The sequence below is a fragment of the Erpetoichthys calabaricus genome, chromosome 11 (genome assembly GCF_900747795.2).
Source record: "Erpetoichthys calabaricus chromosome 11, fErpCal1.3, whole genome shotgun sequence".
Taxonomy (NCBI): domain Eukaryota; kingdom Metazoa; phylum Chordata; class Cladistia; order Polypteriformes; family Polypteridae; genus Erpetoichthys; species Erpetoichthys calabaricus.
Genome location: NC_041404.2, coordinates 96,213,001 through 96,238,818, shown reverse-complemented (window position 1 = coordinate 96,238,818; position 25,818 = coordinate 96,213,001). Strand labels below are relative to the sequence as shown.

Genomic DNA, 25,818 nt, shown 5'->3' with positions numbered 1-25,818 from the left:
CCTTCTTTTTTATTATTATTATTTTATTTTTTTAAGTAGATCTACACTCCTCCTTTGAGTGACCTATTAATTCTGTCCTCCCTAATTGAGGGCTTCCTTGGCATTTTCAGCACTAAATCAGACTTCTTCTACAGTCTTTCGGCAATCCTACTAGAGCTCCCCTAAAGATAACTTTACTAAAGTGGGCTTAGTTCATTCAACCCTAGAAAAGATAGGGGGGGGGGGCTTGTCTTGTGTTTACTATTCATCCCTAGGTCATTTCCGCTAGTCTGAACATTTCCTGGGTAAATGCTATTATACCAGGTATTTAAAGACTTCAGTACTTCGCGCCGAAGGTGTATTCAATAGGATTTTTTAAGCATTTTATTGAATGTAGCAGCAAAATACCCGCGCTTCGCAGTGGAGAAGTAGTGTGTTAAAGAGGTTATGTAAACATATATATATATATATATCTACATATACACATCTCTACATATACGTATATACATATATATATACATATACACATCCACACATATATATATACATATATATATACACATATCAACATATATATATATATATAGACATACATACTGTATACACACATACATACACATACACATATACATATATACATATATACATACATACATATACATACATATATATATATATATATATATATATATATATATATATATATATATATATATATATATATATATATACACACATACATACATACACACATATATATACAATATATATATATATATATATATATATATATATATATATATATATATATATATATATACACATACAGACACATATATATACATATACATATTTACATATCTACATATATATATATATATATATATATATATATATATATATATATTGTGATAGATTATGGTCTCCATGACCCCTTGAACCCTCAGACTAGACGTCAGACACCAGGTAAAAGTCCAAATAATGATTTATTAATAATAATAATTGTGCACAAAGCACCCTCCTCTCCACAATACTCAATAATAACAATAACAATAATCCTCCACACTCCCAGACACTTTGCCACCCTTCCTCCCAGCTCAGCTCAGTGTACTGGGCTTCCCAGAGTCCTTTTATACACCCTGATCCGGAGGTGTTCCCATTCAACAGTCCACAGTTCCTTTTCCCTTCCGGGTCAGGGTAAACAGTCCTTTTCTTCAACCCGGGAGCACATCGTTTCTTCCTGTCACGTGACCGTGACGTACTCCCGGGTTATAGGGCACATGCGAGCCTACGAGACCCCCTACAGCGACGCCTGGTGGCCCCCAAGGTATCCAGCAGGACTGTGTATAAAAACTACATAGTCCATGAGGCCCTGCTGGAACTCGGGGCATGTCCACGCTGCTGGGAGAGCTCCTCCTGGCGGCCTGGGGGTGAGGGCCGGAGTAGAAAGCCGGCAATCCTTCACAATACCCCCCCCTTAGCGAAGCCAACTGGGGCGAAGCGACCAGCCCCGCGAGGGACGTCCTCCTCCAGGAGGACGCGTTAGCCGAACCTTGGCGATGTTGTCTAGGCTCCCCAGCGAACCTAGGGGAACGGTGTATCTTCTGTCCCACCGCTCCCCTGTCCTCTGGGGACAACTTCGCCACAAATGGCCTGGCCGACGGCAGTTGTAGCACCGACGCTGCCCTCCTGGTAGTCTCTCTTCCCGAGACCTGAAACATCTCGGGAATTCTGTCAGTTCCACCCTCTCCTCCGCTAAGGAGGGTTTTTTCGGCCGCTTTGCTGCTCTCTGCCCGTTTCTTTACTTTGTCAGGAGACCCGCTTTTTATTTCGGGGATCTCCTGCTTACTCTGGGGCTTGTGCACAGCGTGAGGCTCTAAATGGAGAAGAGAGAGCCTCTTTGCTGTTTGCACGCCCATTGTCCTATGTATTATAGGAGGCGGCATCATTAGCACCACATCGTTCCAGGTAACAGCACTTTCCAGCTGCCCTGGTTTGATTGACACTTCCTCCGCCCCTCCAGTAACTAATGACAACTCCCTTATCACTTTATCAGGAGACTCCCGTTTCTCTTTTAGGATCTCCTTTTTAATCTGGGGCTTGTCCGCAGTTTGGATCTCTTTATTAACAGAAAAGAGTCCTTTTACTGTCTGAACGCCCTTTGACTTTACATTAACCCGAGGCGGCGTCTTCAGCACCTTATCGCCCCGAGAGACAGTACCTTCCAACTGCTCCGGTTTGATTGGCGCTTCCTCCGCCCCTTCTGTCCTTATCCCACACTCTCGTGTAGGGCTCGCAGTGGTTTGGCACCCGCTACTTATCAAATGCGGGCCCATTTCATACTGCGTCCCTATTTCATTATATACGGTACCGGTATTTCCTACTTGTACCGCCAAATCATATAACACGGGACGCTCCCGACCTAGTCGCCGCAGGTATTCCTCCACCTTTCTAAAAGGCGCTTCGGCTGCTGCTCCCAGATCCCCAACGATCTTCTTTATCGTCGCCACAACCTGTAAGAAACTGTGCACAGGCTGAAGCAACTTCTCCAGCTCGTGCACGTCCAAAAAGTTATTTAATTCAGCCGGAGGTATGCTCAGGAGATCACTAGCCTTACCCTCCAGCTGGGAGCCAATGAGCATGTCCGCTGTCGGCACGTGCTCTGACGGGATTCGCGGAGGCTTCTGGGATTTGGAGTTTTCTTCTTCCGAGGGCCGGGTTGCCTTCTTTGGCAAACTGCCGTCTGTCTTTAATAATTTGTCGCCAGATCGAACAGCTACACCCCAGCCCTCCTTACCTTCTTGCGAGTTGAGCGGTGCTTCGCTCGCCTCCCCCTTCCTTTTTGGAAAAACCAAGTCCGTCTTTTCCAAGTTGAAGACGTAAACAGCTGGACACGGACATTCTCCTTCGGGGTGGGTCACGTGTCCGTCGCCAGCACCCGACATGCGGAAGTCTTTCTCGCTCGACTGCTCCACTGATGTGAGTGCACTACTGCCTTCTGCATTCTCTCCTGCCTCCCGCAGAACCTCCGGATGGACCCCTGGGAGGTATGTACACGGGACAAAATGCGTTATTTTAAATAAGTTTTCAAATTCGCTCCCGGCACATACCTCATTTCCATCGTCCTCTTCCGGATGCTTCTCCCGAAGCACGTAGCCACTCCGTGGCTCATCATGAGAGCAGGCAATGTTGAGCCTTAGACCTCCGCTGTTGCTGGCGCTCTGCTTTGTCTTCTTCTTTCCCATGACGTCCTTGGTAAAGGTGAGGTTTGGCGATTTTTCTGCGTGTCTGGACGCTGCCCTCTCCGGGTTCTCTACCCACAGTAAAATTTATTTATGTACAGGTCCTCTGCCAAATCGACGGCCAGAGAATCCTGTCGGCTACGCCAACTGTGATAGATTATGGTCTCCGTGACCCCTTGAACCCTCAGACTAGACGTCAGACACCAGGTAAAAGTCCAAATAATGATTTATTAATAATAATAATTGTGCACAAAGCACCCTCCTCTCCACAATACTCAATAATAACAATAACAATAATCCTCCACACTCCCAGACACTTTGCCACTCTTCCTCCCAGCTCAGCTCAGTGTACTGGGCTTCCCAGAGTCCTTTTATACACCCTGACCCGGAGGTGTTCCCATTCAACAGTCCACAGTTCCTTTTCCTTCCGGGTCAGGGTAAACAGTCCTTTTCTTCAACCCGGGAGCACATCGTTTCTTCCTGTCACGTGACCGTGACGTACTCCCGGGTTATAGGGCACATGCGAGCCTACGAGCCCCCCTACAGCGAGGCCTCGTGGTTCCCAAGGTATCCAGCAGGGCTGTGTATCAAAACTACATAGTCCATGAGGCCCTGCTGGAACTCGGGGCATGTCCACGCTGCTGGGAGAGCTCCTCCTGGCGGCCTGGGGGGTGAGGGCCGGAGTAGAAAGCCGGCAATCCTTCACAATATACATATCTACATATATATACACATATATACATATCTACATATATATACAGTAATCCCTCGCTACTTCGCGGCTCACTTTTCGCGGATTCACGACTTTGCGGATTTTATATGTAAGCATATCTAAATATAACACGGATTTTTCGCTGCTTCGCGGGTTTCTGTGGACAATGGGTCTTTTTACTTCTGGTACTTGCTTCCTCAGTTGGTTTGCCCAGTTGATTTCATACAAGAGATGCTATTGGTGGATGGCTGAGAAGCTACCCAATCAGAGCACGCAGTTAAGTTCCTGTGTGCTGCTGATTGGCTCAGCGACGGAGTGCTGCATTAACCAGGAAGTCTCATCTCACTCATTCAGCATTAACGTGCTACTGCTTCAGGAGCCGTGTCCAAGCGCCAACAGAAGATGCAAATGATTGCAGAAAAGGTAAAAGTTTTGGATATGTTGAAGGAAGGGAACAGCTACACCACTGCAGGACACCATTACAGCATCAATGAGTCCACGATTATTTTTATTTAAAAAGGAGGAAAAGCATATAAGATCTATGGCCGCAGTGTCCTTTAACCAGGGCGCAAAACGAGTTGCAAGTGGACGTGATAAGGCAGTAGTCTGGATGGAATCTGCTTTAGGAATCTTTGCGACAAGGTCGACGACGTCATGACCGCCTACAAGCTGCTACGTGTACTTCACTATACAGTAAGTGTAAACTTATCTACCGATTTCATATTGCTTAGCAGTTGTCCCTGTTATTAATAGAGTAAAGGGTGGGTTGTAAACAATACAGGGAGGGTTTAAAAACGTCCAAATACACGTTAAATAATTAAATAAATATGGTGTCCCTACTTCGCAGAAATTCAGTTATCGCGGTCGGCCTTGGAACCTATCTCCCGCGATAAGTGAGGGATTACTGTACACATATATCTACATATCTACATATATACATATATATATATATATATATATATATATATATATATATATATATATATATATAGCCAAATCCGTGCGCTTCGCAGCGGCGAAGTACTGCTTTTAAATTTTTATTAAGAAGAAAAGAAAACCTTTTTAAATCGAGGGAGAATATACCAATAACAAATTGTTAAGGATCTGTTTTTTTGTGAAGCTGCCTTTACACAGCCTTTCCGCTGTTTTATAAACGAACGCCATATAAGGCCGTCCCTTCTCCTTGCTTAGCGGTTCTGTATTGTTTTATTGTTCGTTTATTACGATTGTTATAGTTATTGTGTAGCTATTTGAGACTCACTTTTCTGTTCAGGTACCCATTTCCTTTATGTAATCCGCGGATTCTCCGCTATTTTTTGTTCGTTTATTACGATTATAGTTATTTATTGATTCCCTTCTCTAGCTGACTGCCTGCTCATATAAGGCGCTGTGCTGTTTTTTTTGTGAAGCAGCCTTTACACAGGTTCTCCGCTGTTTTATAAACTAACGCCACATAAGGTCATCCTTTTTCCTTGCTTCGCCAAGGAAGCAGCCTTTTTATTTAATCCACGGGTTCTCCGCTGTTTTATTGTTCGTTTATTACGATTGTTATAGTTCTCTTTGTATACCACGTTGTCAGTTCAGCACTCCGGTCGTAATATGACCAAGCCGTGCAAGCTTACTGTTGAGAATGCAACGTATAGTTGTACAGGAGAAAAGTAATCTTGCCTCAAATCAATGGCAACCTTTTGTAGGTCTATGAACTTAATTTAAACTTTAGGTGTACACGGTGCTTTGTTTCCGAAGTACCTGCACGCCTGAAAATGTCTGTATGCGTCAGTCGCTTCATATTCTTTTCCTACATTATCAATTGTGTAATGTGTTTTTTGAACAGGTTTGATTCATCGAAGTGATCACTCGTGCTGCGCACAGTCAGTTCACGTGAGCCGCTCTCTTGTGTGATGTTGCGATGTCCACGGCTTTATTTAATGTTAGCTAAGACCCGGCACTTAAAAGTTTCTCGCTACAGCAATTTTAACTCCGTTACAAAGTGATCCAAAGTCTCATTTATACCTCGTGTCTTCTCATTAAACTTGTATGTCGCGAATATGGTATTGCAAACGGCAGCGGGAGCGTTTCTATAAACTTAATTTAAACTTACGGTTTACACCGTGCTTTGTTTCCGCAGTAGCTGCACTTATGAATATGCTTGTATGCGTCACTCGCGCGCTTCTTATTGTTTCGCTGCCTTCTCAATTGTGTAATGAATGTTTTCTTCAGCGCTCTTTGGGGCTCTTCCTTGTTCTCTACGTACTGCGTTCACAGTCAGTTCACGTGATTACGTGGGAGGCGTGATGACGCGATACGCAACTCCGTCTCCCACGGCCATCGAGCTGCAGTCTATTACAGTATATGGACAAAAAAGAGGTTCCAGTTATGACCGTTACACGTAGAATTTCGAAATTAAACCTGCCTAACTTTTGTAAGTAAGCTGTAAGGAATGAGGCTGCCAAATTTCAGCCTTCCATCTACATGGGAAGTTGGACAATTAGTGATGAGTGAGTCAGTCAGTCAGTCAGTGAGTGAGTGAGTGAGGGCTTTGCCTTTTATTAGTATAGATTAAAAGCAAATAACATTCCACACAAGCAAGCCAAATTTTACAGAACTAAGTTCAAGTCAAATCAAACCCCACCCATGAGAAAGAGAGCTAGGCCAATAGAGTAAAACTTTATAGGAAAAATAGATAAAATAAAATAAGCCAGGCCAGCAGAGCAAACCTTTAACAATAGTAAAAATATGTAAATAAATAAATTAATAAAAATAAATACAATAAAAAAGGGGAGAGAATCGGCTTCCTCAATTTAAATGCTTATTTTAAACTGTTCTTAATTAGATCCTGCCAGGTTTTAAAAAGGTTTGCACAGATCCTCTAAGTGAGAATTTGATTTCTTCCAATTTCAAATAATATACAGGTAGTCCCCAGATTACGGACATCCGACCTACAACTTACTAATGGGCCGCAGCTGCAACGCATGCGCCTCAATAACTGCTGCTTCCGTCATCTTCAGCCTGGGGACGCTGCAAGCGGTGGCTGGATGGGGGGCAATTTCGCTGCTCGCGCAGTGTAGTGTCCCTCAGGCGGCTCCTGGTGGCAAGCGGTTTCATTGCCATCCCACCACACACGGCTGCCCCGTTCATTCTCAGTGGGCGGCTGGTAATGCTGCAAGCGGTGACCCGGTTGTGGCTGAACGGAGGCCATTGAGGGTGAACGGGGCGGCGGGGGGTAGCATTGTAGTGTGCATCGGATGGCTGCCTATTGAATGGGGGCGATTCACTACCCGCCTTTGGCTGCACCGTGTTTGTTCTTGGTGGGCGGACGCTGCAGGCAGCATACTGTAGTGGAGGTGACTGTGAGGTAGGCTGGTGATGAACTGCCCCTCGCCGCCCCCATTCATTCTCAATAGCAAGCCTGCTTGTACTGTTACGTACATAGCAGGAAGTTGTTTCTTGTCAGTACATGAGACGTGTTGATGACTGGTGCCTTCCTGCTGTGATAGCGTGTACAGTGCTGTGCAGAAGAGCTCATCTTAATCTTTTGTCTTCACCCTTCAACAGTGTCCCTGAAACACAAATCTGATGCAAGTTCTGGTGATACAGTAAAAAAGAGAAAAACCATCACCATTGAAAATAAAGTAGAAATAATAAAAAGGTCAGAGAGAGGTGAAACTCCCATCATTCATTGGCAGAGCACTTGGTTACAGTTAATCAACAATAGCATTTATTAAATTTATGTACCTGTTCCGACTTACATACAAATTCAACTTAAGTACAAACCTATAGTCCCTATGTCGTACGTAACCCGGGGAATGCCTGTATATCATCAGTTACCCACTGACTTAAAAAAAGGTGAGTTAGGATTCTTCCAGTTGAGCAAGATAAGTCTACGTGTCAATAGTAAAGTAAAGGCAATTACAGTTTGTTTGTCCTTCTCCACTTTAAGCCAATCTGGAAATACACCAAACACAGCTGTTAATGGATTAGGAGAGATTGTGACACCAAGGCTGTCTGAAAGGCATTTAAAGATTTTTGTCTAAAATGATGTTTATTTGGTGCAAGCCCAAAACGTAAATTAGGTTATGATTGAATCTAACTTCTTAAAAAATGATTAATTAATGTATATTGGAATGCTTTAAAATAGAAAAAGAAACTTAGGAAAGATATTCATCTTGACAGTGTTAATTCTTCCAGCTAAAGTGAGACGAAGGGGAGACACACATCAAATTATTTCCCCGTACAATTCTGGGTTGCTCACTCCCAGATAATCAGTCAAGGCAGGAACTGGGAGAACTTCTTGCCCGTTCTGAGGCGGTGGGGGGATGGTATAGCAGGCTGCTTGCTGCTTGGGCTTATCGACACATTTACAAGACAAAAGAGGCTGACAGAGAGGTGCAAAGGAATTTAAGGTTTTTGTTGGTACGTTTTTTTCGTTGGCTCTGGTAATTCTAGTGTTAAAGCAATGCTTGCTTTTCCTGTTCTGTTGACACATATATGTATTGTCTAAACGATTTAACACACTTCTTAATTGCTATTGCTTTTGATTTTATTGCCACAGCCTTCTTTCACAAAAGCTTCTCTGAACAATTTATTTGTGCACATATGGTGTATAGTATCCATCCATTTTAAAGATCCACTTATCCTGAACAGAGTCACTGGAAAGATCAAGCCAATCCTAGCAAACATCAGATGCAAAACATTAATAATCCCTTCACAAGTCACCAGTCCATCATAGATTGAACACACACACATGTACATTCATGTGTCAGGTGCCATTTAGCAATACCAATTCACCTATTTATCATGTCTTTGAACTGTGACAGGAAATTTGAGCACCCAGAGGAAAGCACACGTGCAAATGGGGGAACATGCAAACTCCATGCAGGGAGCATTTCTGGAACAAAAACTCTGGCCTTCTTGCTGCAAGGCAGCTGTGCTACCGCTGTGCCACAACGCTGCCCTGGTATATAGTAATAAACCTGAAAATGAATTTTAGCATACAGACTTTTAACTGATGCACTATCTTGAAATCAATCTGGAATTCAAGCACTTTGAGGCTGAAGCAATATGTTCTTTTCCACCTTACCCCTGTCTTTAGTCTCATTCAGTCATTTATTTTTTTCCAAACTAAAGTTGTGTTATAGCCAGAGCCTACACCTGAATCATCAGGACAATACAGGATCTAACCTTAGGCAGAACACAATCACTTGCACTTCCATAGTTCCTCACGCAAGTTGTTACCATTTGCCTAATGAACTAAACTGAATGTTTTTGGATTGGTGAGGAATATCAGAGAACTGAAGTTGTAAGGGGCGGCACGGTGGCGCAGTGGTAGCGCTGCTGCCTCGCAGTTAGGAGACCCGGGTTCGCTTCCCAGGTCCTCTTTGCGTGGAGGTTGCATGTTCTCCCCGTGTCTGCGTGGGTTTCCTCTGGGCGCTGTGGTTTCCTCCCACAGTCCAAAGACATGCAGGTTAGGTGGCTTGGCGATTCTAAATTGGTCCTAGTGTGTACTTGGTGTGTGGGTGTGTTTGTGTGTGTCCTGCGGTGGGTTGGCACCCTGCCCAGGATTGGTTCCTGCCTTGTGCCCTGTGTTGACTGGGATTGGCTCCAGCAGACCCCCGTGACCCTATGTTTGGATTCAGCGGGTTGGAAGATGGATGGATGGATGGATGAAGTTGTAAGGAATATATGCTTATGTGTTCTTTTTTTTTTTTAGGTCTCTCCTCATCTTTACGAAGACAATGCAAGTTTCAGAAGAGGTCTGTTCACCGCTAGAGGATGAATTGCTATGTATGTGCATACTTGGTTCTTTTTTCTCATAGGATGAGACATTAAAATTAATACTAATTATGGTAAATATTGAATATTGTAGACTAAGTTTGTGAGGTTGAATGTCCTGAGTATCAGATTTTAATATTAAATCTATGGTTTAAAAAACAAAAAGTATAACTTTTGTTTAATATATATAAGGGATGTAAAAAATATATTTTGTGACTTCTATACAACGTCTAGCTGCTCAACGGCAAAGACTTGTGCCTTTCAAATAAATCCTTGATATGTGACATAATTGGCCTATGTGAAGGTAATGTGCAAGAATTGACAGACCTCATATTGATGTGTTTCATCCCTGTTGTCTTCAACTTTTTTGAGAGGTCTGCTGTCTTAGATCAAAGAATTTTGCAATAAATGGAGGTAGTTAATGCTTTAGAGTTTGTTTCATTTGTGGACATAAATCTATTTTTACATTCATGGATTTTAGTGTGCCAGAAATAGAGTGGCATAATGGCATTATGCATTTTTTGCCCTTAAGTGATAAGCCAAGCACATTACGGTTCTGTGATATTTAAATTTGCCCGCACTAAGTTTACAAGTACAGGAAGCAGTTGACTTAACGACCACGTTCAGCTCCAATATACCAGTCGCAAGTTGATCTGAACATAAGACGGACCGGTATATGTATTCAAACCTGACCATATGTAAAGTCGCTCAAGTCATATTGTTAGCTTTATATCCTTTTTTATCATCATTCTTAGCATTGTGTACATTTTCTATTATTTTTTTGTAAATTATTTTATTATTTTGTTTCGTTATTACTCTTGCTCACATGGGTGTTGAACCTTCAACAGCTTCACAATTCCTTTCTTTGTCTGTTTTATGTTACGTCACCAGTGTGAACCTCTACCAGTGTTCATTGTGTTAACTGTGAGAGTAGGAATTGTACCGGCATAGTTTGAGCAATCATATGTTTTCTGTTTTAACATTTCAGCCTCTTAACAATGAACATTAACAGATTAAGGAGTTTAGTGTGGTTTGATTCCCTCTTTGTGGCAGTACGCATGAAGCGGCACATTGTGAGTCACAATGCTGAAGCTTCGGAGGTTAATCATATTCAAAGCCAGAGCGCAGTATTATAGTGTGTGCGGTGAACACCAGTTACAATGATATAAGTGATTGCATTTGCTTTTTTTCTTCCCTCACAGTGCTTGATCACCTTCATTTTTGTGTTGAGATCAATCGCCTATTTTTTCCTGTAATTTTAAGACAAATGTAACTGAATGCAGTTGAAACCGCTGCAGGTTATATTACTGAGAATGAGACGAATGAGTCACAGCATACGGTGCTGGCATGGCGAAAACTGCCATTTGCCCCTGAGTCGCGGTAGCAGTTGAAAGTTGAATGGTCATAAAACTCATAGATTGTATGTTGATGACTACCTGTATCAGCAGTTTTATCCTTCGAACTCTCTTGTAGTGTTTTAAATCAAAAGAAAGCATAATAAATCTAATCTGTCTAAGCCGTTATTAACGGAATAGAATAGCATAGATCAGGAGTTTTGAAACTTTAATTTAAGGCCCAAATGCTTAACTACGACAGACTGTTGACACACATGTAATTATATGTCACATACCTGTAGTATGTCCAGGCCAAGGTTTTTTCAGTTATCAGAAATCCAATAGGGCCTTGAAATACTGGTTGCTGACTACTGCAGACTGGAAAAAAGTCTTACGGACTGAATCAAAATTTGAAATCTTCGGTTCGTCATGCAGGGTGTTTGTATGCCATTGAGTTGGTGAAAGGATGTGTGATGGTCTGGGGTTCTTTTGCTGGAGGCACAGTTGGTGACTTGCACAGAGTCGAAATGGGTTGAATTGAAAGGGTTACTACAGTTAGGCTGTTATATCAGCAAAATGTGGTTACTTTGATGAATCAAAATTTGAATAAAATTTTGTACACTTAATTATTTTGACTTATTTTTTTTATTTGCCATTGTTTATTTACACTATGTCTTGATTTCATGTAACATAAAGACATTAAACTGCATGCATTTCCATAAAAAATTTATGGTGGCATATATATATAGTGTGTATGTATGTATGTGTGTATGTATGTATGTATGTATGTATGTATGTATGTATGTATGTATGTATATATGTATGTATAATATAATATAATATGTCTGTGTGTATACAGTACACCCCCGAAATTCGCGGGGGTTACGTAACGTTGCTAGAGCACCCACGAATTGTGAAAAACTGCAAATTTTGGACGTGGTTAAAAAAAAAAAAGCCTATTTTTATAGTTTAAACCCTAAATATGCCCCCAAAACACTTTAAAACACCTAAAAAAAAAATGAATGTAAAGGTAAACCCATATACTGTACTTCTATGTCTCCCGCAGTGCTAGAATGTAAAATACCGATGTTACTGCTATACCGTTAGGTCCATAAATATTTGGACAGAGACAACTTTTTTCTAATTTTGGTTCTGTACATTACCACAATGAATTTTAAATGAAACAACTCAGATGCATTTGAAGTACAGACTTTCAGCTTTAATGCAGTGGGGTGAACAAAACGATTGCATAAAAATGTGAGGCAACTAAAGCATTTTTTTAACACAATCCCCTCATTTCAGGGGCTGAAAAGTAATTGGACAAATTAAATAACTGGAAATAAAATGTTCATTTCTAATACTTGGTTGAAAACCCTTTTCTGGCAATGACAGCCTGAAGTCTTGAACTCATGACATCACCAGATGCTGGGTTTCCTCCTTTTTAATGCTCTGCCAGGCCTTTACTGCAGCGGCTTTCAGTTGCTGTTTGTTTGTGGGCCTTTCTGTCTGAAGTTTAGTCTTCAACAAATGAAATGCATGCTCAATTGGGTTAAGATCAGGTGGCTGACTTGGCCATTCAAGAATTTTCCACTTCTTTGCTTTAATAAACTCTTGGGTTACTTTGACTGTATGTTTTGGGTCATTGTCCATCTGTATCATGAAACGCCGCCCAATCAATTTGACTGCATTTAGCTGGATTTGAGCAGACAGTACGTCTCTGAACACCTCAGAATTCATTCGGCTGTTTCTGTCCTGTGTCACATCATCAATAAACACTAGTGTCCCAGTGCCACTGGCAGCCATGCACGCCCAAGCCATCACACTGCCTCCACCGTGTTTTACAGATGATGTGGTATGCTTTGGATAATGAGCTGTTCCACGCCTTCTCCATCCTTTTTTCATGCCATCATTCTGGTAGAGGTTGATCTTGGTTTCATCTGTCCAAAGAATGTTTTTCCAGAACTGTGCTGGATGTTTTTTGATGTTCTTTAGCAAAGTCCAATCTAGCCTTTCTATTCTTGAGGCTTATGAGTGGCTTGCACCTTGCAGTGCACCCTCTGTATTTACTTTCATGCAGTCTTCTCTTTATGGTAGACTTGGATATCGATACGCTTACCCCCTGGAGAGTGTTGCTCACTTGGTTGGCTGTTGTGAAGGGGTTTCTCTTCATCATGAAAAGGATTCTGCGATCATCCACCACTGTTGCCTTCCGTGGACGTCCAGGTCTTTTTGCGTTGCTGAGTTCACCAGTGCTTGCTTTATTTCTCAGGATGTACCAAACTGTAGATTTTTCCTCTCGTAATATTGTAGCAATTTCTCGGATGGGTTTTTTCTGTTTTCGCAGCTTAAGGATGGCTTCTTTCACCTGCATGGAGAGCTCCTTTGACCGCATGTTGTCTGTTCACAGCAAAATCTTCCACATGCAAGCACCACACCTCAAATCAACTCCAGGCCTTTTATCTGCTTAATTGATAATGACATAATGACGGACTTGCCCACACCTGCCCATGAAATAGCCTTTGAGTCAATTGTCCAATTACTTTTGAGCCCCTGAAATGAAGGATTGTGTTAAAAAAATGCTTTAGTTGCCTCACATTTTTATGCAATCGTTTTGTTCACCCCACTGAATTAAAGCTGAAAGTATGCACTTCAACTTCATCTGAGTTGTTTCATTTAAAATTCATTGTGATAATGTACAGAACCAAAATTAGAAAAAAGTTGTCTCTGTCCAAATATTTCTGGACCTAACTGTATGTACAGTAATCCCTCGCTATATCGCGCTTCGACTTTTGCAGCTTCACTCTATCGCGGATTTTATATGTAAGCATATTTAAATATATATCTCGGATTTTTTGCTGGTTCGTGGATTTCTGTGGACAATTGGTCTTTTAATTTCTGGTACATGCTTCCTCAGTTGGTTTGCCCAGTTGATTTCATACAAGGGACGGTATTGGCAGATGGCTGAGAAGCTACCCAAGCAGAGCGAGTATTACGTATTAAATAATACTCCTCAAATATATTGTGAGCACGGGTGCTGTTCGCACCCCTAGAGGATACGGCCGCTCCTCAAAAAACGCTGAAAGATTACCTTCACATTGCTGCCATCCTTGCTGGGCTTACATGTGGCTGCTTTGTCAAGCGATATGCTTCCCGCACGGTGCTTCGCATATTTAAAAGATCAAACAGCACATATTGATTTTTGATTGTTTACTTCTCTCTCTCTCTCCCTCTCTGACATTCTCTGCTCCTGACGGAGGGGGTGTGAGCAGGGCGGCTGTTCGCACCCCTAGACGATACGGACGCTCGTCTAAAAATGCTGAAAGATTATCTTCACATTGCTCCCTTCCGTGCAGCTACTTCGTCAAGCGACATGCTTCCCGCACGGTGCTTCGCATACTTAAAAGCTTGAACGGCACATATTGATTTTTGATTGTTTGTTTTTCTCTGTCTCTCTCACTCTCTCTGACATTCTCTGCTCCTGACGGAGGGGGTGTGAGCAGAGGGGCTGTTCACACACTGGCCTAGAGGATACGGACACTCCTCTAAAAAATGCTGAAAGACTACCTTCACATTGCTCTCTTCCTTGCAGCTGCTTTGTCCGGTGGTGCTTCGCATACTTAAAAGCCAAACAGCCCTATTGATTTTTGATTGTTTGCTTTTCTCTCTCTCTCTCTCTGACATTCTCTGCTCCTGACGCGCACTCCTTTGAAGAGGAAGATATGTTTGCATTCTTTTAATTGTGAGATGGAACTGTCATCTCTGTCTTGTCATGGAGCACAGTTTAAACTTTTGAAAAAGAGACAAATGTTTGTTTGCAGTGTTTGAATAAAGTTCCTGTCTCTCTACAACCTCCTGTGTTTCTGCGCAAATCTGTGACCCAAGCATGACAATATAAAAATAACCATATAAACATATGGTTTCTACTTCACGGATTTTCACCTTTCGCTGGGGGTTGTGGAACGCAACCCCTGCGATGGAGGAGGGATTACTGTACTGTAATTTATGCAAATGCGTTTTCATTGCCAGAAGCTTTCGAAGGTGCAGGGCGTTTTGGTGGCATCTTGGGGCTTTAAGCCTTAAACTGCCACATACAGGGGGGTTAATGCATCCCTGGACACCAAATACTTTTTTGCTGCACTTTTTAAGTAAACGTCACAATTCACAAAGGAAAAGTGAAATTTTAATGGAACACATTTTTTTTTCATGCAAAGAGCATTACAATTACTGCAACACTGATCATTTTACACACTGCCAATGAACTGTAAAAACTACTGGAACAATATGTACAAGGTGCAACTGACACCATTGATGAAATTCAGTAAATTACCGAGCCAACTGCACTTGAACTGGCTGCACGCAAACACACAGAGGTAACCGCTGATGCTTGCAGGCTAGTCTAGTGCAGTTGCTCAATCCCAGGGACAGTGAGGCTGCAGTGATGCAGGCGGCATCACTTGTCATGAGCTGGCTGCTCAATGAATGTACGGCACTGACTGATCAGCTCCCGTGTGCTCGCAAATGGCACTGGGAAATGAATATAGCCGGTTGCATCGGTTTAAGGGTTAAGAGGAACAAAACGGAAAACACAAGAACACTCAGCTGGAGATGCGTCACAGTCAATCAGCAGCAAGGAGAAATGAATATTTATTATTATGGTGGAGATTACAGGGATGCACCCAGTCTTGGCCGACCTGCACGCACTCACAAACAGAGACAAAAACAAAGCAAACCAGTAATCAAACAGCAAATAAAGAATGTAATGAAAACAAATGAAATAAATGAAAACAACGATACCACCCCTGTTACCCTTACGGCGATTACACATTAAATACAACAAAGTACAAACAAAACACATACAGTAAATCATGAAACCGTTCATGAAAACGGCAACGGATGAAATGTAATGATGAAAATAGATAGTCCAGAGATCTGTACGTTGAATGGGAATGTAAAGATAGTCCTACCGCTACTTCCTGAAATGGTGAAGACGGGTGGACGGGTTCAGGAGCGCACCTTTCTTCGCAGGATTGCCATGAATCCACTTATAGTCCTCATGTACACAGGCAGATGGCAGACAATCCAGATGCCATTTACGAAACGATCCAGGACAAAACGAATAAGTACAGGTAACCCAACAGAAGGCACCCTCAGCAGAAGACCAATCAGAGCCACTACAGGGACTGCTGGGAGTTGCAGTTTCAAATTCTATTGGCTACTTTCACCATCCCAAGCCGCGTTTTCCTGTACAGTTGCTTCCTGTTCTCTCTACAGTACAGTGTTGCCACGAAAAAAAGCCATAAAAATTGCAGAGGATATTTGCAGTTTCCGCTAACAATTATTAGATGGCTATGACTGAGGCCGCGGCGGTCTACTACATATATATATAGTGCTGTCAAGCGATCAAAAAGATTAATTGCATGACTTTGTGTAATTAATTGTGATTAATCTCAATTTTTTTTTTTTTTTTATGTTGAAATTTTACCACAAAGATTTTTAAGCGCAATCAGACCATATTAAAAAGAATGGACACAGTATAATAGCATATAAATGTACTTCACGTATTCAGGTAACTGGAACAAGAGGAAATAAAGACAAACGTCAACTGTGAGGAGGCTTTATTCACTCATACTGTAGGGCTGTGCAATACTGAACATAGAAAACAAATATTTGGGCTTATATTGTAAAATAGATGACATATTGAACACTAGAATTACCAGAGCCAACGAAAAAAACTCATAAATCCAGCCCATCTTAAATCCCTTCGCACCTCTCCGTCAGCGTCTTTTGTCTTCTAAATGTGTTGATAAGCCCAAGCAGCCTGCTATACCATCCCCCCTCCCCAAGAAGTTCTCCCCGTTCCTGCCTTGATCGATAGAATTGTAAGGGGAAATAATTTGATGTGTGTTCTGTGTCTACAATAATAACACTCTATGTAAACACATCGTTAAAACAGAAACGTTTTTCATGTTTTAGTAATAAATGAGAAAATGTAGACATGAACTGTATAATGTGTGAAGGCTGATGGCCAAATATCAAATAAACATGTTCACAAAAGGTACACAGACAATACGACAGCTTCCGTGGTGCAGTGGTTAGAACTGTTGACTTATAATCAAGAGGTCGTGAGTTTGAAACCAGCTCCCTGGCAAATTTGCCGTTTTGAGTAGTGAACTGCTCTTATTGTAAATTTTATACAGTAAAAACATACATTTGATTTGTGTCTGTAAAAGCCGGTGTAAATTTATAGCACTTAAAAAGTTAGCTTTTTTTTTCACTTTTATTCTCTCAGTCACGATCACGATACAACAACCACCCCCTTGCCCCAGATCTGACGCGGTTACTTTTTATCTGAAACTGGGAATAACTGTAGATGTGAGTGGTGTTTTGAAACAATGGAACTGGAAATTCTTTGATCTGGAGGGATAAAAGTCGATACACAAATGCTGGTGAATCTGCCTTCTTCATATCTCACCGTCACTTGAATTTTTTTTTTATTCGGTTTTATTGAGTGTTCCTGCTCACGCTGAATTAGTATGCACCTTATGGTCCATAATGTCAAAGCCACACTGACAAAAAAACAGAGACATAGGTATATATGATATTTGGAATAACTCATTTTATGACCTGTATAGTACATTTCGGAAAACATTGTGGCATCTGATGCAACATTATTCATATTCATTTGCATGCCTTCTTGCGCTTGTAATCAGTGACCACGTTTTTTTGTTTTGATCTTGCCCATGCAGTCTCCACATTTTGGTGCATGGTGCTGTTTCTTTTGTATTCCAGGACATGCAGAGGAAATAATAGTACAGAGAGGTCAGTTTCACGGTACATGCAATCATCAGATTCAAATGTTAACAGTTCCCACATACCCAAGGACTCATCCTTTCTACATTTACGACATGTGTACTTCTCTCTGGTTACTATTACACTGAAGGGACTGGGGGAAGCGGTGGTCTTGGAACAGAAGCTTGTTGATGTTGCATCCTCTTTTGCTTTATCCATCACCTTTTCTTGTAAGAAGCAACGACGAAGTTCCTCTGCAAGGTGAGCAAAGAACACTCTTCTTTTCTCAGTGACCACTGTGCAAGCTTTGTACAGTACATGTGCGTTGATCGCCGTCAAGTCAAGCGTGTTATAGCGCAAAGCAGCTGGCTACCAGCGTGCTTCTGCTCGCACTGAATAAGGTCACGCCTTCTGGTGCAAAATGTCACCGGGCAAAAAAGAAAGAGAAAAATATATGTGACATTTTGAAGATATCATTTTCTGACCTGTATAGTACCAATTGGAAAACATCGTCACACTAATGCAATATTATTTGAAAACGAACGCACATGTACTGTACAAAGCACGCACGGGGGCCACTGAGAAAAGAAGAGTGTTCTTTGCTCACCTTGCATGCACACACTCTAACAGGGCTGATAGTTTATGTAACAAAGTTTCATTTTGATAAGTGGTAGCTGTATAAGCTTAAATATTTCAAATAGATTATCTTGTGGTCAATAAGCACATTTAGCTCTGTAAGTGGTACTATAAAGCTTTTTATTTAACTCTTTTAGGGCGGGCAGAGTCCAAAAAAAAAGCTACACATGTCGATAAAACTCTCCATTACGTTAAAGGTAGATCCTCTTTGCTTGAAGGACTGTTAGACTCGTTGACTTGACGTCGAATCCCTGTGTGTGTGTGATTGGCATAGTGTAAACAACGTCTAGAATGGCATCAACTTTGGGCGAGAGAGTGAAGTGAATGTGCAAAGCAAAATTCTCAGTGGATGACATTTTGCGTATATTTTATTATTTTGATTTGGACTCTGACTTGTTGGACTATGATTTGGTACAAGTACAAGATTAGTAGTGCTCAAAGCTTTTGTGTCAGGACTTGTTTTCTGCATTCTGTACAGAATACATTATTCTGCTGCTCATCTGACACTTGGATCCCAAACAATCTCCAAATAATTGAGCCATTGTTTTTCTTTTTACCAACCAGCTCTTCAATAGCTTCCTTCATGTTTTTATCTGTCTCCGTCCTGTCGCTACCTGCAGGACTTACCAAGTGAAGCATTGGGGAGGTGTGATGTGTTTTCAGAGAGGGAAAGAGGTGGGGAAGGGAGAAAGGCAAACTGGCGGCTGTAAGAGAACAATTTTAATGCAACATAGACTCTATATAAATAATATTGTCTCATCCTTTATCTCGAATGAAAATATGTCGATATTTTTTAAAAACTTAATATATTGCTCAGCCTTAATATATGTGTGTGTGTGTGTATATATATATGTGTGTGTGTATATATATATATATATATATATATATATATATATATATATATATATATATATATATATATATATATATATACATACATATATATATATCCATCCATCCATTTTCCAACCCGCTGAATCCAAACACAGGGTCACGGGGGTCTGCTGGAGCCAATCCCAGCCAACACAGGGCAGGGAACCAATCCCGGGCAGGGTGCCAACCCACCGCAGGACACACACAAACACACCCACACACCAAGCACACACTAGGGCTAATTTAGAATCACCAGTCCACCTAACCTGCATGTCTTTGGACTGTGGGAGGAAACCGGAGCGCCCGGAGGAAACCCACACAGACACGGGGAGAACATGCAAACTCCACGCAGGGTGGACCCGGGAAGCGAACCCGGGTCTCCTAACTGCGAGGCAGCAGCTATATACTAGCAAAATACCCACGCTTCACAGCGGAGAAGTAGTGTGTTAAAGAGGTTATGTAAACATATATATACATATACATATATATACATATCTACATATACATACATATACACATCCACATATACATATATATACATATACAAATTTACACATCTACATATATATATATACATATGTACATATATATACATATAAAGATATACATATCTACATATATATACACATATATATACATATGCACATATATATATATATATATATATATATATATATATATATATATAGACATACATATATACATACATACATACATTCACATATATATATATACTATCAAAATACCTGCGCTTCGCAGCGGAGAAGTAGTGTGTTAACGAGGTTATGTAAACATATATATACATATACACATATCTACATATACATATATATACATATATATATACATATACACATCCACACATATTATATAAATATACACACATATCAACATATATATACACATACATATACACACACACATACATACACACACACATACACATATATACACATACATACATAGTGCGTTGTAACATGGGCTGTGATTGTTACATGGGATGGAGACGACAAATCACAGCTTCCCGCTTTCTAATCGGGCCTGTGATTGGTGCTTTGACGGATGCCTAGATCCCACAGTATTTCCCCTTAGGAGAGGCGTTAGGCAAGTGTAATTGAATAGCGGTGCTGCAAGCTTAGCTTTACACCTGTTTTTAAGGCTTATTGACTGAAAGGGACTTTCATGAAAAAAGTTAGGGCTTTGCTACAGGATACACCCTCCACAAGTTAAGGAAGTAAAAATAAAGGTATATATTTCTGTTTTATTTAAACCTTTTAAGTTTGTATGCGGGCGGTATGGTGGCGCAGTGAAAGGTGCCAGTTAGGAGACCCGGGTTCGCTTCCCTGCGTGGAGTTTGAATGTTCTTCCCGTTTCTGTGCGCCCTGCGGTGGGCTGGCACCTTGCCCGAGGTTTGTTTCCTGCCTTGTGCCCTGTGTTGGCAGGGATTGGCTCCTGTATTTAGGATATAGCGGGTTGGATAATGGATGGATGGACAGTTGTATGCATAGACCCATTTGCCCGTTTTCGTTTTTTTTCTTTCTACAGTAATATTTCAGCAAACCCGGAGCTTGTCAGTTCAAATCCTGGTACTGACACCACTGTGTGACCCTGAGGAAGTCACTTCACCTGCCTGTGCTGCAAAAAACAAAAGTAATGTAACAAATTGTACCTCAGATGTTGCAAGTTGCTGGAATAAAGGCATAAGTCAAATAGATAAATATGTATTATACACATAGGAACTATTCATTTATTTTCAGTTAAGTCATCTGCAGCAAACCTTTATAAATGAGGGTTTCTCCTTTTTAGATAGTGCAAACTGTTTCTTCTTCATTGAGGTTTTCTCTTGGAGAGCTTTTTTCATTTCATTGAAAATTAAAGCAGCAGCTGCCAAAATATGTAGCTTTCTTATTAATTTTTCAACATTGTGTAAAATAACTTTATAAAGTAACATAAAAGGTTTAAATACTGGTTATCCTTTTACACTAAAATATTACTAAAGAGATACAAAAAAAGTAAAATGCATATCTTGTTTTTCTTTAAGGAGATTAAATATTACTGAAGAAAGAAAAAAAAAAAAACTAAAACAGCCAAATGGGGCTATGCATACGAACTTAAAAGGTTTAAATAAAACAGAAATATATACCTTTTATTTTTACTTCCTTAACTTGTGGAGGGTGTATCCTGTAGCAAAGGCCTACCTTTTTTCGTGAAAGCCCCTTTCAGTCAATAAGTCTTAAAAAGAGGTGTAAAGATATTGACAATAAGCTACGCAAACCCACCTAGACATGCAATCGTTTAAATCAAGGCGCGAGTCGAAAAACACCATCCCATACTATTAGTTAACGGTTAACACATTTCTATATGTATTGTAAGCATAAAATACAACTGATAATATGTTGCGCTTATTTATCTGGTATACCGACATTTTTGTGCGTTTAACGGCTGAAATCTAACGTGGTTTGTGCCCTTCAGAATGAAAACAGTTTGCATTTACCTTTTTAATAAAAGGCGAGCTTTTAAGCCTGAGAAATCACCCCGTAAATGCACACGTTTAATTGCGCATGTGACGCGATACGTGAGTCCGCCTCCTCCATTAGAGTATATGGACAAAAAACAGGTTCCAGTTATGACCATTACGCATAGAATTTCGAAATGAAACCTTTGTAAGTAAGCTGTAAGGAATGAGCCTGCCAAATTTCAGCCTTCTACCTACACGGGAAGTTGGAGAATTAGTGAGTGAGTGAGTGAGTCAGTCAGTCAGTCAGTCAGTCAGTCAGTCAGTGAGGGCTTTACCTTTTATTAGTATATATATATATATATATATATATATATATATATGCACAGTATAAACATTGTGACACTAGAGGACACTGTCGCTCCTCAAACCCCGCAGACACATGTCCAAGACACCAAGTCAAAGCACTAAGAAATATTTTAATTTCTTCTTTTTGATATTGTGTCACAGTAGACACTACTAACACCACCATAAGCAAATAAATCAATAATACAATAAATCCTCCTCTCCTCCCAGCAGCTCCGTCACAATACCACCCAACTCCGGCTGTCCTTGCTGGGTCTGTACCAGTCCTTTAAATAGTCCTTGACCCGGAAGTGCTCCTGTCCTTCAGTCCATGTGATTCAATAGCACTTCCAGGTCAGATGAAGCCTTATATTTTTCTTCAGCCCAGAAGTACTTCTGTTCTTCTGTCCCCATGACTTGGGAGTACTTCCGGGCTATAGGGAAAATAAAAATCCCTGGGTCTCCCTGCAGTGTCACCCGATGGCACCCATGGCACCCAGCAGGGCTGTGAGGTCGAACTCCATCTCCCATGATGCCCTGCGGGAATCCGGGGCACCTTCATGCTGCAGGGAGGACTCCATCTAGCAGCCTGGATGTGTTGGCCGGGATAAGCTGCCGGCCGCCTCTCACTATACAGTGGTACCTTGAGATAAGAGTTTAATTCGTTCCGTGACCGAGCTCAAAATGCTCGTATCTCAAATCAATTTTCCTCATTGAAATTAATTGAAATGAGATTAATTCGTGCCAGCCCACAAAAAAACCACCCCAATTTTTTGTTAAATATTTTCAATATAAGAAAAATGTATTTATAATGAACAAATATTGTGTACAAACAAAAATAAAACCTAATACATAAAAGAGAATCTCAAGAAATAAACAGATGTTGGCGAAGCCAATTAGCGTATTGTAATGTTTTTTTCTTTCACTTTTGCTTAACTTAATTTTCTTTTCTTTTTTTTTTGCCACACTTTCCTCACTTTCATTCTCAAGGCGTTTCAATAGAAACCTATCCAAGGAGCTTTGTTTAATCCTCCCCTTTAGAATGTTTCTGAAATGAGTTAGGCAAGTGTCATTAAATAGCGCCGCTGCACAATCAGTTGTAACTTTTTCAGGGTTTCTTTTCAATAAAGTCAAGCATTAGGCAAGTGTCATTAAATAGAGCCGGTGCACGATCAGTTGTAACTTTTTCAGGATGTTTCTTTTCAGTAAAGTCAAGCATTAGACAAGTGTCATTAAATAGCGACGCTGCACGATCTGTTGCAATTTTTTCAGGGTGTTTCTTTTCAGTAAAGTCAAGTGTAAGGCAAGTGTCATTAAGTAGCACTGCTGCACGATCAGTTGCAATTTTTTCAGGGTTTCTTTTCAATAAAGTCAAGTGTTAGGCAACTTTTTCCCACATTGCAAACACTTCCTTTATCTCACTTTATGAGGTAACCTACTCTGCCTCTGCCTCCTCCGTGATACCGATCTCCTGCAGAACCTCCGTATGTTGCCGCATCTATAGTTCCGTCAACTCCTCCGTCGTCAGTTCCTCGGAATGTGCGGCAACAAGCTCTTTGATGGCTCGTATTTTGAATTTTGGCTCGTAACTCAAGGCAAAAAATCGACCTATATATATACAGTACTGTGCAAAAGTTTTAGGCAGGTGTGAAAAAATGCTGTAAACAAAGAATGATTTCAAAAACGGAAGTGTTAATCATTTAGTTTCATCAATCAACAAAATACAGTGAATGAACAAAAGAGAAATCTAAATCAAAGCAATATTTGGTGTGACCACCCTTTGCCTTCAAAAGAGCATCAATTCTTCTAGGTACACTTGCACACAGTTTTTGAAGGAACTCGGCTGGTAGGTTGTTCCAAACATCTTGGAGAACTAACCACAGATCTTCTGTGGATGTAGGCTTCCTCACATCCTTCTGTCTCTTCATGTAATCCCAGACACACTCGATGATGTTGAGATCAGGGCTCTGTGGGGGCCATACCATTCACGTCCAGGACTTCTTGTTCTTCTTTACGCTGAAGATAGTTCTTAATGACTTTGGCTGTATGTTTGGGGTCGTTGTCCTGCTGCAGAATAAATTTGGGGCCAATCACATGCCTCCCTGATGGTATTGCATGATGGATAAGTGTCTGGCTGTATTTCTCAGCATTGAGAACACCATTAATCCTGACCAAATCTCCAACTCCATTTGCAGAAATGCAGCCCCAAACATTCAAGGAACCTCCACCATGCTTCACTGTTGCCTGCAGACACTCATTATTGTACCGCGGTCCAGCCGTTTGACGAACAAACTGCCTTTTGCTACAGCCAAATATTTCAAATTTTGATTCATCAGTCCAGAGCACCTGCTGTCATTTTTCTGCACCCCAGTTCCTATGTTTTCGTGCATACTTGAGTCACTTGGCCTTGTTTCCACGTCGAAGGTATGGCTTTTTGGCTGCAACTCTTCCATGAAGACCACTTCTAGCCAGACTTCTCCGGACAGTAGATGGGTGTTCCTGGGTCCCACTGGTTTCTGCCAGTTCTGAGCTGATGGCACTGCTGGACATCTTCCAGTTTCGAAGGGTAATAAACTTGATGTGTCTTTCATCTGCTGCACTAAGTTTCCTTGGCCGACCACTGCATCTACGATCCTCAGCATTGCCCTTTTCTTTGTGCTTCTCAAAAGAGCTTGAACAGCACATCTTGAAACCCCAGTCTGCTTTGAAATCTTTGTCTGGGAGAGACCTTGCTGATGCAGTATAACTACCTTGTGTCTTGTTGCTGTGCTCAATCTTGCCATGACATGAAACTGTCTTCCACAACCTCACCATGGCAGCAGAGTTTGGCTGTTCCTCACCCAGTTTTAAGCCTCCTCCACAGCTGTTTCTGTTTCAGTTAATGACTGTGTTTCAACCTACGTGTGACATTGATGATCATTAGCACCTGTTTAGTATAACTGGTTGATCATACACCTGACTATAATCCTACAAAATCCCTGACTTTGTGCAAGTGTACTCTATAAGAATTGATGCTGGTTTGAAGGCAAAAGGTAGTAACACCAAATATTGATTTGATTTAGATTTTTCTTTTGTTTGCTCACTTTGCATTTTGTAAATTGATAACAATAAACAATCATCTATACTAATAAAAGGCAAAGCCCTCACTGACTGACTGACTGACTGACTGACTGACTGACTGACTGACTCACTCACTCACTCACTCACTCACTCACTCACTCACTCACTCACTCACTCACTCACTCACTTACTCATCACTAATTCTCCAACTTCCCGTGTAGGTGGAAGGCTGAAATTTGGCAGGCTCATTCCTTACAGCTTACTTACAAAAGTTAGGCAGGTTTCATTTCAAAATTCAAAGCGTAACGGTCATAACTGGAACCTCTTTTTTGTCCATATACAGTAATGGACGGCAGCTCACTGGCCGTGGGAGGCGGGGTTGCGTATCTCGTCATCACGCCTCACACGTAATCACGTGAACTGACTGTGAAGGAGAAAGGACGGCCTTATATGGCGTTCGTTTATAAAACAGCGGACAGGCTGTGTAAAGGCAGCTTCACAAAAAAACATCCTTAACAAATTGTTATTGGTATATTTTCCCTCAATTTAAAAAGGTTTTCTTTTCTTCTTAACAAAAATTTAAAAGCAGAACTTCGCCGCTGCAAAACGCGCCTGACTTTA

At 41.2% G+C, this 25,818-nt stretch overlaps 1 protein-coding gene across 2 annotated transcripts in view; it reads left to right on the top strand.

The window, feature by feature from the left end:
* Positions 1-25,818, top strand: part of LOC114644622 (histone-lysine N-methyltransferase PRDM9-like) — a 218,796-nt gene that overhangs the window by 82,709 nt on the left and 110,269 nt on the right. For both annotated transcript variants that reach the window (XM_051933555.1, XM_051933554.1), the window contains exon 2: positions 9,644-9,717. In XM_051933555.1, coding sequence (XP_051789515.1) covers positions 9,669-9,717 — 49 coding nt within the window. In that variant the 5' untranslated portion in view covers positions 9,644-9,668. The remainder of the gene's footprint in view (positions 1-9,643; positions 9,718-25,818) is intronic.